The sequence below is a fragment of the Hemiscyllium ocellatum genome, chromosome 13 (assembly GCF_020745735.1).
Source record: "Hemiscyllium ocellatum isolate sHemOce1 chromosome 13, sHemOce1.pat.X.cur, whole genome shotgun sequence".
NCBI classification, from domain to species: Eukaryota; Metazoa; Chordata; class Chondrichthyes; order Orectolobiformes; family Hemiscylliidae; genus Hemiscyllium; species Hemiscyllium ocellatum.
In genome coordinates this window covers 13,840,440-13,857,900 of record NC_083413.1, presented here as the reverse complement: position 1 = coordinate 13,857,900, position 17,461 = coordinate 13,840,440, and the positions used below count along the sequence as shown (strand labels likewise).

The window sequence follows — 17,461 nt, the reverse complement described above, 5'->3', positions numbered from 1 at the left end:
TGCAGGCAAATGGGGCTAGATTAGGTTAGAATATCTGGTTGGCCTGGACAGGTTGGACCAAGGGTCTGTTTCCATGCTGTCCATCTCTATGGCTCTAGCCCCTGTCCCTGAAAGGGTGGTTTAGGGACCTGCTTCATGGCCTTGCCCATGGTAGAGATTATTGTGATATTCCTGCCCATGGTGAAGATTATCATAATATGGATTGGACTGACCTTCAGGCAGAGAGTTTAAGATTAAGAAAGAGATCATTCTCTAAGTTTATAAATTACTGATTTGGCCTCAGCAGAAAAATGGCAGATGATCCTGGGTCCCACACTCCAGAAAATATATCAAACCTTTGGAAAAAGTACAGAGGGAGGAGGTTTCCTGAGGTTTTTGCCAGGATGAAAGACTTTAGTTATGAGGACAGGTTGGAAAGGTTTGGACTGTTCCCCTCTGAACGAAGATGGGTAAGAGCCGAGGTTTTCAAGACCATGAGAGGTTTTGAAGCACTTGGGGAACAAAAACTTCCTTTTGCTGAGTGCGTGACTAACTCGAGATCTGGAATGCTCCAATTGAAAGAGCTGTTGTATTATTGCATAGATTCCAGGCAGGCGGTGTTCATTTAAGATGATTAGATGATATCGCGACATGTGAGGTTCCAGTATAGAGATCTCTCTCCCATCTTCAGCAGTCACAGGAAAGTGTATAGTCAGTCAACCAGCTGACCATGAATGATGACGCAATCACTTAGTGTTTCCTTAACAACAGTAAGCAAGTGATGTGCATGTCCGAGATCTTACAGCAGTGTAAAGTGTTTATGTTGTTAATAAACTTCAAGACATCTGCCTCAACAAGAACTCAGTATTCCTGGCATATGTTATAAGGACAAACATATAGGGAATATTCACGCTGTTATCGTATTTAACTCAAGGAACCATATCAGGAACTGACACACTAAATGACTGTATGTGAGGATCAGGAACCTGCAGGATTTCGGACAAAGAGTGTGGTTATAGCACCATGTGCAAAGGCTATTTTAAAAAGGCAGCTCAAGCACAACAGGCTACTTTTGGTGCCATAGGACTCGACAATCCCTATAATGAGACACGGTTTTGTTTTTACTTTTAATCTTCATGCTGCAAGTTCATGTCAAGATAATAATGTATAGATACCACCTTTCCAGGCAATGCTGATTTCAGAGCAAGTCACTTTGAGATGGCAGTCCAAGGTGATGTATCCTCCATCTTGCCCATACTTCCACCTCTGTCTATAGGCTGATAACCAGTATACGTTTCTGAGGGAAACAGAGATTTTGCGATGATTGCTACATTGCTTTCTGATTTATTTAGAGTTACTAAGAAGAAACTGATAGTTGGTGACCTGAGAAATGGATTTAAAATCCAGTTACGATGAACTGGAGTACATTTCCTGAAGGGAAGCAGATTTTAAAAGAAACCCAGGTTCGATTCCCACCCTCAGGCGACTGCCTGTGTGGAGTTTGTACATTCTCCCCGAGTCTGCGTGGGTTTCCTCCGGGTGCTCCAGTTTCCTCCCACAGTCCAAAGCTGTGCAGGTCAGGTGAATTGACCATGGGAAATGCAGGGTTACAGGGATAGGGATGGTAGGGGGTGGGTCTGGGTAAGATGCTATTCGGAGGTGTGGACTCAATGGGCTGAATGACCTGCTTTCACACAGTAGCAATTCTATAAAAAAGCACTTCCAAAAGAGAATTAGATTAATATTTAAAAATATGAAGGAGCAACGTGGAAAGAACAGGGAGTGGGTCAGGCCAGATAATTCTTTCAGAGACATGCCATGGGAATGAGAGGCCAAATGAGTTCTTCCTCTTGCTCCTTCATTCTCAGACCAAGTTCGGGCACTGTATTGTACAAAGCAGCAGAGTTCCTCTCCATTACCCTCACACAGCTGTAGCTGCGTCAGTTACAGACTTCAGCATGCTGTGTTCCTGATGAAGGGCTCTGGCCCGAAACGTCGAATTTCCTGTTCCTTGGATGCTGCCTAACCTGCTGTGCTTTAACCAGCAACACATTTTCAGCTCTGATCTCCAGCATCTGCAAACTTCACTTTTTACACTGCGATGTCTTCTCTAGGTATCAGTCGGATTTGATTTGTGCCAATTTTGTGGCAAAAATTTGAAGCCCTTACCTACTCCCAAACAACTGGAAACACAGCCATTTGAAACTGTAAGTACATTCAGTCTTATACTTTCCCTACTTTTCATCTATTTCTGCGAGATCTTTTGTTGGTGACCTATCAAATGCAATAATTCAAATTCAATGTTTCTTGCTGACTCTGAATCTATGTAACCATTCTTTATGTGTGAGGTTTTACATTGAATGTCATAAATCTAACTGATACTGGTGCTAGTCCTAGTCATTTCCAAAAGTGGCTTTGCCTTTTTAATTCACTCGTGGCCTCTGAACATTCGGGTTGTAAGTTTGCTCGCTGAACTGGTGGGTTTATTCTCAGACATTTCGTCACCATGCTAGGTAACATCATCAGTGAGCCTCTGGTGAAGTGCTGGTGTTCTGTCCCGCATCCTATTTGTGTGTCTTGGTCTGTTAAGGTGGGTGATATCAGTTCTGGTTCTTTCTCTCAGAGATTGGGAAATGAGATCCAAATCAACGTGTTTATTGACGAAGTTTCAGTTTCAATACCAGGCCTCTTGGAATTCCTGTGTCTGTCTCTGTTTAGCCCAGTCGAAGTGGTGTCCTTCTTCATCTGTGTGTAAGGATACCAGGAATAGATGGTCATGTCTTTTGGTAGCTAGTTGGTGCTCATGTATCCGGGTGACGAGTTTCCTGCCAGTCTGTCCAATGTAGTGTTTGTGGCAGTCCTTGCAAGGTATTTCTGGCATTCAAACCGGAACTCCATCAATAAACACATTGATTTGGACCCCATTTTCCAACCTCTGAGAAAATGAACAGCAATTGATATCACCCACTTTAAGAGACCAAGACACATAAATCGAAAGTGGGACAGAACGCCAGCACTTCTCTGATGATGATACCGCGCATGGTGACTAAACATCTCAAAACAAACCTACCAGCTCAGTGAGCAAACCTACAACCCGAACCTCAACCTGAGCTACAAGTCCTCTCAAAAATTGCAGCCTCTGAATGTCATTGGTAGTTTTTATAGCATTTTCAGGAAGTAGTGGTGAGCCAGGTTCTTGAAGTATTGGTTGGTGTAGGTTCATCCACAGTGACATTAGGAAGAAATTCTGGATTTTGACTCAACAACAGTGAATGAACATCATTATTGCTCCAAATCAGGTTGGAGGGGAATTTGCAGGTCATGGGGTGTTCCAATGTCATTGGAAGGTACTGTCGAAGGAGCCTTGGGGAGTTGCTGTAAAACATCTAAAAGACATTGCTGCCAATATGTGTCAGTGATGAAGAGGCCACCTCCCAGCTAAACCAATTGCTTTCTCTTTTCATCTTCCATAAATTCCAGTTCATCTGAAATTCTGATCATTTGCCACTGGAATCAAGGCAGCATCGAGGTGATCACATTGAAGTGTACAAAATCCTAACAGGGCTCGACGGGATAGATGCTGGGGTAACTCTCCCTCCCACTCCACCGAGGACATGCAGGTCCTTGGACTCCTCCACCGGCAAAACATAACAACACGACGGTTGGAGGAAGAGTGCCTCATCTTCCGCCTGGGAACCCTCCAACCACAAGGAATGAACTCAGATTTCTCCAGTTTCCTCATTTCCCCTCCCCCCACCTTGTCTCAGTCGGTTCCCTCAACTCAGCACCGCCCTCCTAACCTGCAATCCTCTTCCTAACCTCTCCGCCCCCACCCCACTCCGGCCTATCACCCTCACCTTGACCTCCTTCCACCTATCACATCTCCATCGCCCCTCCCCCAAGTCCCTCCTCCCTACCTTTTATCTTAGCCTGCCTGGCACACTCTCCTCATTCCTGATGAAGGGCTTATGCCCGAAACGTCAAATTTCCTATTCCTTGGATGCTGCCTGATCTGCTGTGCTTTAACCAGCAACACATTTTCAACTGTGATCTCCAGCATCTGCAAACCCCATTTTTTACCCTAATGTTTCCTGTGGCTGATAAGCCTAGAAACCAGGAATCGCTGTCTCAAATTATGGCCCAGCTATTTGAAACCAAGAAGGCAAAAATGTTTGCTCAGAGCTCTCCCTCAGCTGCGGATGCCCATTTGTTGACTATAATTAGGTAAAGGTGAAAAGGTTTTTGGCTATGAAGGAAATTAAGGAATATGATGATAGCCCAGGAATATGGAATTGGGTTAGAACATTAGCCCTGATCTTACTGAATGGGCTATAGGTTTCAAATGATCCACTTCTGCTGCTACTCGTGTTCTTTTATTTTGTAATGCACTCTCCATCATAATCCTTGCTGTCTTAGTTTGCTGCCTGGACTCTCAGAGCCAAACATTTAAAAATTCTTGCTTTGGCATTTCAATATCCATCAAAATCTTGCATTTCCCTATCTCTGTTGTGTTAATAACACCCTCCAAGCTCTCCTAGATCTCTTGTGTGTCAGTATTCACACTTTTCCAGACACCCCATTCTTCAGAATTCCCTCCACTCTCCTCCTTACTTCTCAATTCTGTTTAAATTTGACAGAGCATCATCCGCTCACATTGCTCCCCACCCTCACCTCTCTCTTCAAGCTAGATCTTCCTTATTCTTAAATTATTCAAATGGCGCCATATTGCGGTGACAAATGAATGTATTTTATTGTACTCTTACTGTGAAATGTATGTGACAATAAAATTTTTAAAAATCCCCCTGCCTCGCTTAACTGCTTCATCTATCGGGTTAAGCTTCAGGACAGACTGATGGCTTTATTCAGGCATCTCTCAGCATCTGTCTTCAGGGGAAATGTGAACATTGTCTTCGATGACATACATTCCTCAGGTCTATTTTCCTCGTTGATGCAGCCACGCCTGTTGCCTCGCGACTCCTTTAAATAAAGCGACTCAGATCTCGAAAGAAACTTGGGGAACTCCATGTGTACACATCTACTCTGAGTCAGTTCTTCCGTTCTGCAGAAGGATTACAGGACCCGGAACGTTGACTCTGTTTCTCTCTCTCTCTACCATTTCTTCAGCGATTTCTGCTTTTGTTTGTTTCAGATCTCCACCATCCACAGTTCTTTGTTTCATCAACGTATTTAAATCTAGAAATTGCTGGAAAAGCTCAGCAGGTCTGGCAGCATCTGTGGAGAGAAATCAGAGTTAACATTTCTGAGGAAGGGTCACTCAACTCTGATTTCTCTCCATAGGTGTTGCCAGACCTGCTGAACATTTCTAGCAACTTCTGGTCTTGTTTCTGATTTACAGCATCCGCAGTTCTTCCAGTTCTCATTTTAAATCTCGTAATATTAACTAATATAGGTCATTAATATTAACTAAAATAGTTATATTATTACAGCTGTTAAATATACTTTTTAGGGCTAAAACAATCAAAGAGTATGGAGAGAAAGCAGCCAAAGGGTATTGAGTCGAAGGGCTGAATGGCCTACTCCTGATCCTGTTTTCTACATTTCTTCATAAACCTTTAATAATGTGTTTCTTTTTTCTTGGCAGCTCTTCTGCTGTAAACAATATCGCGACTTGTTTGAGTTTCTCCTGAAAGAAGAAGATGAGATGCGTTTGAAAGTGGCTCGGCAATTGATTGATATCTCTCCTCACCTTCCCTTTGGCAGTGTACACGAGAGAGAACAAGCCAAGGAAAAAGCAGCAATGAGGTAATTTATTACCTGTAATTGTGCTTCAGTTTAGTTTCAAAGTTTAGCTTCAAACAAAGAACAATACAGCACAGGAGCAGACCCTTCGGCCCTCCAAGCCCATACCAACACATTTTTCCTTTCCTTACTAAAACTGTCTTCACTTACAGGATCCATATCTCTCTATTCCCTTCCTATTCACATATTCATCCAGATATTTCTTGAATGCTGCCATTGTGTTTGCTTCCACCACTTCCTCTCTCCTTATTAATTGACCCTCCACCCTGGGAAAAAGCCTCATACTTTCCACTCTCTCCATGCTGTACACAATCTTATAAACTTCTATCAGGTCGCCCCTCAACCTCTTGTGTTCCAGTGAAAACAAACCCAGTCCATCCAATCTTCCTTCATAGCTAAAATCCTCCATACCAGGCAATATCCTGGTAAAACTTTTCTGTATCTTCTCTAAAGCATCTACATCCTTCTGGTAGTGTGGTGACCAGAACTGTACACAATATTCCAGGCGTGGCCTAACTAAAACTGCAGCGTAACTTGCCTCTCCTTATACTCAATGTCCCTTCCAATGAAGGCAAACATGCCGTAGGCCTTTCCTAGTACCTTGTATACCTGCACTGCCACCTTCAGTGATCTCAATGATGGAAGAGCTCAACACCTCATTTCAAATGTTAAGCTAAAGCTTTTGCAGCAGTCTTCAGCCAGAAGTGCCAAGTCCATCTCGACCTCCTCCGTGTGGGGCCCAGCATTATAGATATCAGTCTACAGCCAATTTGATTCACTCCATATGATATCAAGAAATGGTTGGAGGCACTGGATACTGCAGAGACTACGGGCCCTGACAACATTCCAGTGATTGTACTGAAGACTTGTACTCTAGAACTTGCTGCTCCCATAGCCAAGCTGTCCCAGTACAGTTACAACACCAGCATCTTCCTGACAATGTGGAAAATTGCCCAAGTATGTTCTGTACATAAAAAGGACAAATCCAACCCAGCCTATTACCGCTCCATCAGTCCACTCTCCATCATTAGTAAAATGATGGAAGATATCATCAGGAGTGCTATCATGCAGCATCTGCTCATCAATAACCTGCTCAGTGATGCCCAGTTTGGGTTCTGCCAGGGCCACTCAGTTCCTGACCACATTACAGCCTTGGTTCAAACATGAAGCTGAATTCCAGAGGGGAGGTGAGAGTGACAGCCATTGATATCAAGGCTGCATTCGCCCAAGTGTGGCATCTCAGAGTCCTGGCAAAACTGGAATTAATGGGTATCAGGGAGAAACTCTCTGGTGGTTAGAGCCATACCTGACACAAAGGAGATGGTCATGGTTTTGGAGGTCAGTCGCCACAGATCCAGGACATCTCTGCAGGAGTTCCTCAGGGTAGTGTCCTTGGCCCAACCATCTTCAACTGCTTCATCAATGACGTTCCCTCCATCATTAGTCAGAAGTAGGGATGTTCACTGACGATTACCCAAAGTTCAGCACCATTCATGACTCCTCAGATACTGAAGTAGTCCATGTTCAAATGCAGCAAGATCTGGACAATACCTGACAAGTGACAGGTAAGATTTGTGCCACACAAATGCCAGTCAATGACCGTCACCAATAACAGACACTCTAACCACCGCCCTTGACATTCAGTTGTGTTACCATCACTGAATCCCCCACTATTAACATCCTGGGAGTTATCATTGATCAGAGACTCAACTGGACTCACCAAATAAATGCAGTGGCTACAAGAGCAGGTCAGAAGTTAGGAATTTTGCAGCGAATAACTCACCTCCTGACTCCCAAAAGCCTATCCACTACCTACAAGGCACAAGTCAGGAGTCTGATGGAATACTCCCCGCTTGCCCGGATATGTGCAGCTCCAACAACACTCAAGGAGCTTGATACCATCCAAAAAAGTGAAGAAGGCATTTGATATGCTTTCCTTTATTGGTCAGAGTATTGAGTACAGGAGTTGGGAGGTTATGTTGCGGCTGTACAGGACATTGGTCAGGCCACTGTTGGAATATTGCATGCAGTTCTGGTCTCCTTCCTATCGGAAAGATGTTGTGAAACTTGAAAGGGTTCAGAAAAGATGTACAAGGATGTTGCCAGGGTTGGAGGATTTGAGCTACAGGGAGAGATTGAATAGGCTGGGACTGTTTTCCCTGGAGCGTCGGAGGCTGAGGGGTGACCTTATAGAGGTTTACAAAATTATGAGGGGCATGGGTAGGATAAATAGGCAAAGTCTTTTCCCTGGGGTCAGGAACTAGAGGGCATAGGTTTAGGATGAGAGGGAAAAGATATAAAAGAGACCAAAGGGGCAATTTTTTCATGCAGAGGGTGGTACATGTATGGAATGAGCTGCCAGAGGATGTGGTGGAGGCTGGTACAATTGCAACATTTAAGAGGCATTTGGATGGGTATATGAATAGGAAGGGTTTGGAGGGATATGGGCTGGGTGCTGGCAGGTGGGACTAGATTGGGTTAGGATATCTGGTTGGGATGGACGGGTTGGACCGAAGGGTCTGTTTCCATGCTGTACATTTCTATGACTCTATGACCATCCAGGGCAAAGCAGCCCGCTTGATTGGCACCACATCCATATGCATCCACTCCCTCCATCCCAACACTCAGTAGCAGCAGTGTGTACTATCTACAAGATGCACTTCAGAGATTCACCAAACATCCTCAGACAGCACCTTCCAAACCGATGACAACTTCCATCTAGGCCAAAGGCAGCAGATACATGGGAACACCAGCATCTTTAAATTCCCCTCCAAGCCACTCACCACCCTGACTGGGAAATATATCACTGTTCCTTCACTGTTTGCTGAGTCAAAGTCCTGGAATTCCCTCCCTAGGGGCAGTATGAGTCAATCCACAGCAGGTGGACTGCATGAGCACAAAAAGGCAGTTCACCACCACTTTCTCAAGGGCAACTAGGATCGGGCAATAAATGCTGACCCAGCCAGCAATGCCCACATGCCTCAAAATGAATGAATGAATAAATAAATAAATCTGTGTACCTGCATACCTAGATCCCTCTGTAGATTCCTTCGGGTTCTGCCATTCACTGTGTAATTTCCACCTGTACTTGACCTTCCAAAATGCATCACCTCACATTTGTCTGGATTAAATTCCATCTGCCATTTTTCTGCCCCTGCCACTAACTGATCTATATCCTGCTGTCAATATTCCTCACAATCTTTCTATTCTCCACAGACCTACTAACTAGACCAGCTGTGTTCTCCTCCAAATCATTTATGTAGGAGCTATATTTCCTATTGTCAAAAAAGCATGAAATAGTTGTCTCAGTACATGGATTGCCAGAGTCAATTGCTAGAAAATGACATTAGATGACTCCTCAATCACAACTGCCTAATGAAATTTGCATTTTGAAGCCTCATTTTCTTTCTTTTTGAGTATAGGTTAGTCCATTCCCCAATTGGTTTAATTTTCATAAAACGACTCAGGAAAGAATTGTAATCCTCACATAGAAGACAGGAGAATAATTGAACCAGTGTACCAAAGTAACTCAGTTTCCATCCCATCATACATTCTGAGTTTACATTTGCACAACTCCCTGTTTTTTCAAACATTCCTTGGAATTAAAGATAAAAGTTTTGAAAGCAAAACGATTTGGAGCATTGTACAAATTAACATTAAAAAAACTGCAGATGTGTAAATTGCTGGAAAAGCTCAGCAGGTCTGGCAGCATCTGTGGAGAGAATTCAGGGTTAACATTTTGGATTGAGTTACCCTTCCTCAGATCAGCCCTTTCTCTGAGAAAGGGTCACTCGACCTGAAATGTTAACCCTGAGTTCTCTCCACAGATGCTGCCAGACCCACTGAGCTTTTCCAGCAATTTCTGTTTTTGTCTTGGAGCATTATACATTCTCTGAGGTAAAGCCTAGGAAATGCTACAGCACCACGACCAGTGGGAGGTATTTGTTATTGAGGGACAAATGGAGAAAAATTATGATCCAAAATGTGGTATATTGGTGAAACCGAGCAGAGGCTATGGCAACGGATGAATGGGCACCGCACAATAATCAACAGACAGGAGTGTTCCCTCTCAGTTGGAGAACACTTCAGTGGTCCAGGACATTCGACCTCGGACCTTTGGGTGACCATCCTCCAAGGCAGACTTTGGGACAGGCAGTAGCGAAAAGTGGCCGAGAAGAGGCTGATAGCTGAGTTCAATACCCATGGGCAAGGCCTCATCCGGGACCTTGGATTCATGTCACACTACAGGTGACCCCATTACACTGTACACACACCCAGACACTCCTACACACACACACACAGACGCACACACACACACACACACACACACACACACACATATATAAGTTTGTGGGGTGAATTTGTACTTGCAGAGTTACATTGTACTTTGCTTAAAAACTGCATGAATCCACATAAGATTCTGTTAATTAATTATTTAGATTAGAATCAGTCGAAACATTATGGCACAGACAGCAGCACTTCAATACATTATCTAGGTTGACACCAATTGTTTAATGAGGTAAAAACAATGACTGCAGATGCTGGAAATCAGATTCTAGATCAGTGGTGCTGGAAGAGCACAGCAGTTCAGGCAGCATCCAACGAGCAGCGAAATCCGCTCATTGGATGCTGCCTGAACTGCTACGCTCTTCCAGCACCACTGATCCAGAACCAATTGCTTAAGTTCACTTGACAATGTAACTTTTAAAAAACGTTTTGCAATTTTCCGATGAAAGAAGTGAAACCATCATGGTCATTCTAACAGATGAGAGACTTAACAAACAATCAAGGTATTTTTCAAGGTATAATCTCAGTTACATCACAATGTAAACTTTTGCTATAAATTCTGTGTCCTACAATTGTGTATCCCACAACCACCTGATGAAGGAGCAGCGCTCTGAAAGCTAGTGCTTCCAATTAAACCTGTTGGACTATAGCCTGGTGTTGTGTGATTTTTAACTTTGTACACCCCAGTCCAACACCAGCATCTCCAAATCACCCAAAGTATAACAACTGAAGTCAGGCTTAGACTCAAAATAATGTGCAAACAACATGTTTAGATATTATATTATTGCCTACTCCAGCATACTGTGCTTTAATCCAAATAAATTTCATCAATTTTATTGTTACTGTATATTTTTGTTATGTGACTTGACGAAATTAAGAGGAATTCAAGCTTCTAAGAAAAAGATGTGCAAAATGTTTATTTCAGCTACACAGTAAGGCTAAGTTTTAAAGCCAATGGTTCCCTTGCTTAGGAAGGCTAATGAAGGAGGGTCATACCGGACTCCAAATGTTTACTCAGTTTCTCTCTCCACAAATGCTGCTGAGTTTCTGCAGCACTTTCTGTTTTTTCATATTTTAGATTCCCAGCATCAGCAGGATTTTCTTTCTGTTCCTTTGTTCGGGGCTGCTTTGCCAGGATACGTTAGCTCTCAGTGCCCTTGTACTTCTGTGATGTTTTACCAGGTTACGTGACAGAGAAATGGAAAAATACATGAAAAAGGCAAAAGAAAGTCAGCTCAAAGTGTCTGCCGGTATGTTTCCCTCATATAGTTCAGAGTTTCATTTGACTTTCCTTATATGTTTTGTTTATGTAATTTTACTTGGTGTCTCCTAGAAAATGGATCATGGACTTGGGCATTCAATACCAGCACATGTTGAGGATTGTTTAATGGGCAGGGTTAATTGGGATAAACAAGACATTTCGGGTTGGTAAGCTGTAACGAGTGGGATCATTACTGAGGCCTCAACTATTTATAACCTCTGATGTGGAGGTGCCAGTGTTAGACCGGGCTGGACAAAATCAGAAGTCACACGACACCAAATTATAGTCCAACAGGTTTGTTTGAAATCACAGCCATAGGTCACTTCACTGGACAAAGGAGCAGTGCTCCATAAGCTTGTGATTTGAAATAAACCATTTATCTGGGTGGGTTTCCTCCCACAGCTCAAAGACAGACAGGTCAGATGAATTGGCCATGCTAAATTGCCCATAATGTTAGGTGCAGGAGTCAGAGAGAAATGGATCTGGGTGGGTTACTCTTCGGAGGGTCGGTGTGGACCTGTTGGGCCGAAGGGCCTGTTTCCACACTGTAGGGAATCTAATCTAACTTAATGACTTAATGGAGTTGAGAAGAATGAGAGATGACTGTGATGAAACCTAGAATATTTTTAGAGAGCTTGGCAGGGTGGACACAGAGAAGCTATTTCCCCTTGTGGTAGAATCTAGGACCAGATGGCATCATCTCAGAGAAAGAGGTTCCCCATTTAAGACAGAGATGCAGAGAACGCCCTTCGCTCACAGACATGTTATGACACAGAAGAAGGTCATTTGGTCCACCATGCCTGTACCTGCTTGAAAATTGAGCATCATGACCTTGTGCCAATCTCCTGCTTTTGCCCCATACCCAACATATTATTTTTCTCCAGATATTCAACCAATATCGTCTCGAATGCCTAACTTGAATTTCCGTCCACCACCTTACCAGGCAATGCATTCCATTCTCTTGCTGGGTGAACAAGCTTTTCCTCGCTTCAGCCTTGCTTCATTTGCAGGTCACTTTAAATTCATGTATTTTCTTGTTGCTTTTGCGAGCGGGAGCAGTTTCTCCATATCCAGCCCACTCGTGATTTTGAAAACCTCGATCAGATCTCCTTTCAGCCTTCTTCTTTCCAAGGGGAACAGTCCCATCTTCCTCAATCTATCCTCATCACTGAAGTTCCTCATCCTTGGAGCCATTCCTGTAAATTGCTTCTGCAGTTTCTCTGATATCTTTCACAAAATATGATGCCCACACCAGAACTGGACTCAATATGCCAGCTGAGGTCTAACAAGTGTATTGTACAAGCTCTGTATCACCTCCTTGCTTTTGTATTTTATGGCCCTATTAGTAAAGCCAAGAGTACTGTATCCTTTACTTACTGCTGCCTCTACCTGTCCTGCCGCTTACGGTGATATGTGTACATACACATCCAGGTCTCTCTGCTCCTTCACCCTCTTAGAACCGCACACCGTCTTTCAATGCTCTTCCTACCAAAATGCATCACTCCTACATCTCTACAGGGAAACTCAGCTGCCATCAATTTACCCACTCCACCAAACTGTCAATGTCCTTTTGGATATATGAATGAATGAATGGTTGAATGGATGGGAGTGATTGGATGGATGGGAATGAATGAATGGATGAATTCATGTGAAATACAGCAAAATACAATGAAAAGCTTTCATTTGTCCCCATTGTCCTCCTTACAGTTTGCAGTTTTACCAAATTTGTGTTATCTGCAAACTTTGAAATTGGCCCCAACACATCCAAGTTCTAGATTATTAATATACGTTAGGAAAACAAAGGTCCTAAATTTGACCCCTAGGAAACTCTACGACAAACTGTCTTTCAACCCCCCCCCAAAAAAAAAATCCATTGACCATTCCCTCTGTTTCCTCAGAGAGCTGATGAAGCTGATGCGAGGCTGAGGTTTTACTCAGTGAAGGAATCCTGGAGTATGTGGTGATGAGGGTTTGCTGCAAATGTGTTGCTGGTCAAAGCACAGCAGGCCAGGCAGCATCTCAGGAATAGAGAATTCGACGTTTCGAGCATAAGCCCTTCATCAGGAATATTCCTGATGAAGGGCTTATGCTCGAAACATCGAATTCTCTATTCCTGAGATGCTGCCTGGCCTGCTGTGCTTTGACCAGCAACACATTTGCAGCTGTGATCTCCAGCATCTGCAGACCTCATTTTTTACTCGGTGATGAGGGTTTATCAGATCTGCCACAATCTCATTGGCGGGGAGAGCAGAGCCAATGGGCTAAATGGCCTGTCACTGCTGCTCCTTATTATGGTCTTGCCAGACCGAAAATAATTTATGTAACTTTGCTGACAGTGCAGAGACAGGTGGGACAGTAATCTGTGAGGCGGACACAAAGAGGCTTCACAGCAGTTATGATGGGCAATACTGTGGCAGGTGGGCCAAATGGTCTCCTGCTGCTCTGTAACAATTCTGTTATTCTGAGATGGAGTAGAATATGAGGAATACAGTTTGTGAGAAAGAATAGAATACCAGAATGTTTGTTTTAAAATAATGAGAAACTTGTAAAATTAGATTTTCACAGAGGCATGGGCATACTTTTACTAGAACCATAGTAAGTGAACAAAAAGGAAATTCGGAAATCTAAAGTAGAAGAGGAAGGGATAATCGCCACAATTGTATAGGGCTTTGGTGCAAACACACGTGGAATATTGTACAGTTTGGTTATATTATTGAAGGATAGAGATGCTTAACTAGGGGCTGTATAGTGATGGCATACTAGATTGATTTCTGGGTGAGATTATCAAGAGTCATCGGGTCATACAGAGCGGAAACAAACCCTTCGGTCCAACCAGTCCATGCCGAATATAGTCCCAAACTAAACTAGTGCCACTTGCCTGCTCCTGACACATATCCCTCCAAACCTTTCCTTTTTTTTGTACTTACCTAAATCTAACATTGTAATTTACCCACATCCACCATTCCCTCAGGAAGTACAAAAATTATCCCTCATGTCTTTTTTAAATCTCTCTCCTCTCACCTTAAAACTGTGCCCCCTCGTCTTGAAGCTCCCCATCCTCGGGAAAAGACAATTACTATTAAGTCTACCTATACCCCTCATTATTTTACAAAACTTCTATGCGGTCGCCCCTAAATCTCCCTTGACAGCAGGTCTGATGAGCAATACGGTGGCAGATGGGCCAAATAGACTCCTGCTGCTCTGTAGCAATTCTGTTATTCTGAGATGGAGTAGAGGATGGGGAATTCACTTCATTTGAAAGAATAGAAAACCACAATCCAGTCTAAATCAAAGCTTCTATACCCAACCACATCCTGATAAATCTCTCGTGAACCCTCTCCAGTTTAATAATATCCTTCCTACAACTGGGTGACCAGAACTGGACACAATAATCCTAAAGAGGCTTCACCAATGTCCTATACATTGACTTCCCAACTCCTGTACACAAAGGACCGAGCAATGAAGGCAAGTGTGCTAAATATCTTTTTAATCACTCTGTCTATATGTCATGCAAACTTCTAAGAATTATGTACGTGAACCCCAGGTCCCTCTGTTTTCTAACACTACCCAAGGCCGTACCATTAAATGGGTGATACATTGAGTAGATTAGGGCTGCATTCGCTGAGTTCAGATGAGAAATGATCTCAGATGCTTTCGAGGCCTGACAGGTTATATGCTGAGAGCTTAGTTTTAAATTTTTTTAAAATTCACTCATGAGACATGGGTATCATTAGCTGTGCCAGCATTTACTGCCCATCCCTACTTGCCCATGAGAAGGTGGGGGGTGAGTTGTGTTCTTGAACAGCTGCAGTCCATGTGCTGTAGGTCCACCCTTAACGCCTTTAGTGAGAGAATACCAGGGTTTTGACCCAGTGACAGTAATATATGGCAATATATTTCCAAGTCAGGATGGTGAGGGGCTTGGAGGGGAACTTGAAGGTGGTGGTGTTCCCATATATCAGCTGTCCTTGTCTGCCTATATGCTGCATGATTGAAAATGTTAGCAGTTTTTGAATTCTCTGTCATTGCTTTTCTCTCTCTGTTTCTCACCTCACCCTCTGCCATGTTCAATCCAGGGCCAAAGAAACTGACTACAATTACTTTTCAGTTATCCACGTCACTGGATTTCGTAACCTTAAAAGAAGTGAAAGGTGAAGGTGAAACTTGGGATAACATTTTCACGGAGTCAAGGGATGACTCATTCAGTTGGCACAAGGTACGTGTTGTCATAATTATTTTGTCAGTTCTATCACCTGACTGATTATTACATAAATTCTGGATTAGAGTGGTGCTGGAAAAGCACAGCAGTTCAGGCAGCATCCGAGGAACAGGCTGCTTGAACTGCTGTGCTGTTCCAGCACCACTCTAATCTAGAATCTGGTTTCCAGCATCTGCAGTCCTTGTTTTTGCCTACCTGTTTATTTCATAGGACTACATAGAATATACAAGATAAAGATATTAGACCCTTCAATCCAACTGGCCCAATCCAGTGCTTATACGACTTACCAGCCTTATCGGCAATACTCTTTGTCAATCCCTTTCTGGATAACCTTCTAAACCAGACTACATTGAATGTACGTGTTAGAGGAATAGAGTCTCACAATAATGCAACATTATTACATTTAACTTCATATATTCAAGATACATGACAATGTGGTCAACTCTGAAATAGCCTAGTTTGCCATCCAATTCACTGCCATTTGGGAATGGGCAACGAATGCTGACCTTGCCAGTGACACCCACACAGTGAAAGAATTGGAAAAAATAGAGGGTTTCTGCTGAATCTGTCTGTTAGTCATATGTTTCCAAAGCCAGAAAACATAGATGGAAAACAAGGAAAAGACCCAAGTCGCAAGATCGTACAGCATCTGTTTAGGGTGATTTTTTTTTAATTTCAAAAATATACTTTATTCATAAAATAATTTGATGGTCTGTACCGTTGATCATGCCATACATATGTAAACATTTACATACAGAGATCAGAATTTTATCATTTGTATAAACATTTATCAATCATATGTTCATATATTTAGCTGAGGCATCAGCAGAGCCCAAATGATTGCATGGGTCCCCTGTTTTTCTTAGGCAGGCAAACGTTACACAGTGGTCTTTCCCTACCGCAACACGTAGTCCTGGACCTTGGAATGTGCCAGTCTGCAACACTCAGTCGGAGTCAACTCCTTCAGCTGGAAGATCAACAGGTTTTGGACCGCCCAGAGGGCGTCCTTTACCGAGTTGATGATCCTCCAGGCACAGTTGATGTTCGTCTCGGTGTGCGTCCCGGGGAACAGGCCGTAGAGCACGGAGTCCCGCGTCATAGCGCTGCTCGGGACGAACCTCGACAAACACCACTGCATTCCTCTCCAGACTTCCTCTGCATAGGCACATTCCAGAAGGAGGTGTGTGACAGTCTCGTCCCCCCCGCAGCCGCTTCGAGGGCAGCGTGCGGTGCGGCTGAGAGTCCGGGCATGCATAAAGGATCTCACAGGCAGAGCCCTTCTCACCACCAGCCTTGATGCTTGTTGGAAAGTTCTGGCGATGAGGCATTCTGCCAAATGGCTTTGACAGTCTGCTCAGGGAACTGCTCAATAGGATCTGCCCTCTCCTTTTCTCGAAGGGTCTCAAGGACACTACGTGCTGACCACTTCCTGATGGACTTGTGGTCAAAGGTGTTTTTCTTCATAAACTTCTCCACGAAGGACAGGTGATACAGAACGGTCCAACTACTCGGAGCATTCCACGGTAGCGAGGCCAGGCCTATCCTTCCCAACACCAGGGACAGGTAGAACCTCAGTACATAGTGACACTTGGTGTTTGCGTACCGGGGATCCACGCACAGCTTGATGCAGCCACACACAAAGGTGGCCACCAGGGTGAGGGTGGCATTGGGTGTATTTTTTCCCCTGTTGCCCAGATCTTTGTACAGCGAGTCCCTTCCAACCCGGTCCATCCTTGACCTCCATATAAATTGGAAGATGGCCCAGGTGACTGCGGCGGCACAAGTTCTGGGAGTAGGCCAGACCTGTGCCACGTATAACAGCAATGACAGTGCCTCATACCTGATGACCAGGTTTTTTCCTGTGATGGAGAGCGACAGTAGCTTCCATCTGCCCAGTTTCTGCCTCACTTTGCTGATACGCTCCTTCCAATACTTGGCGCATGCCCCAGCCCCCC

The 17,461-nt window shown here is 43.8% G+C and overlaps 1 protein-coding gene across 1 annotated transcript in view; it reads left to right on the top strand.

Annotated features, from left to right (window-relative positions):
- LOC132821672 (glutamate-rich protein 6) overlaps positions 1 to 17,461 on the top strand; it is a 61,741-nt gene that overhangs the window by 33,624 nt on the left and 10,656 nt on the right. Inside the window, exons 6-8 of the mRNA XM_060834382.1 lie at positions 5,582 to 5,742; positions 11,209 to 11,276; positions 15,364 to 15,503. Coding sequence (XP_060690365.1) covers positions 5,582 to 5,742; positions 11,209 to 11,276; positions 15,364 to 15,503 — 369 coding nt within the window. The remainder of the gene's footprint in view (positions 1 to 5,581; positions 5,743 to 11,208; positions 11,277 to 15,363; positions 15,504 to 17,461) is intronic.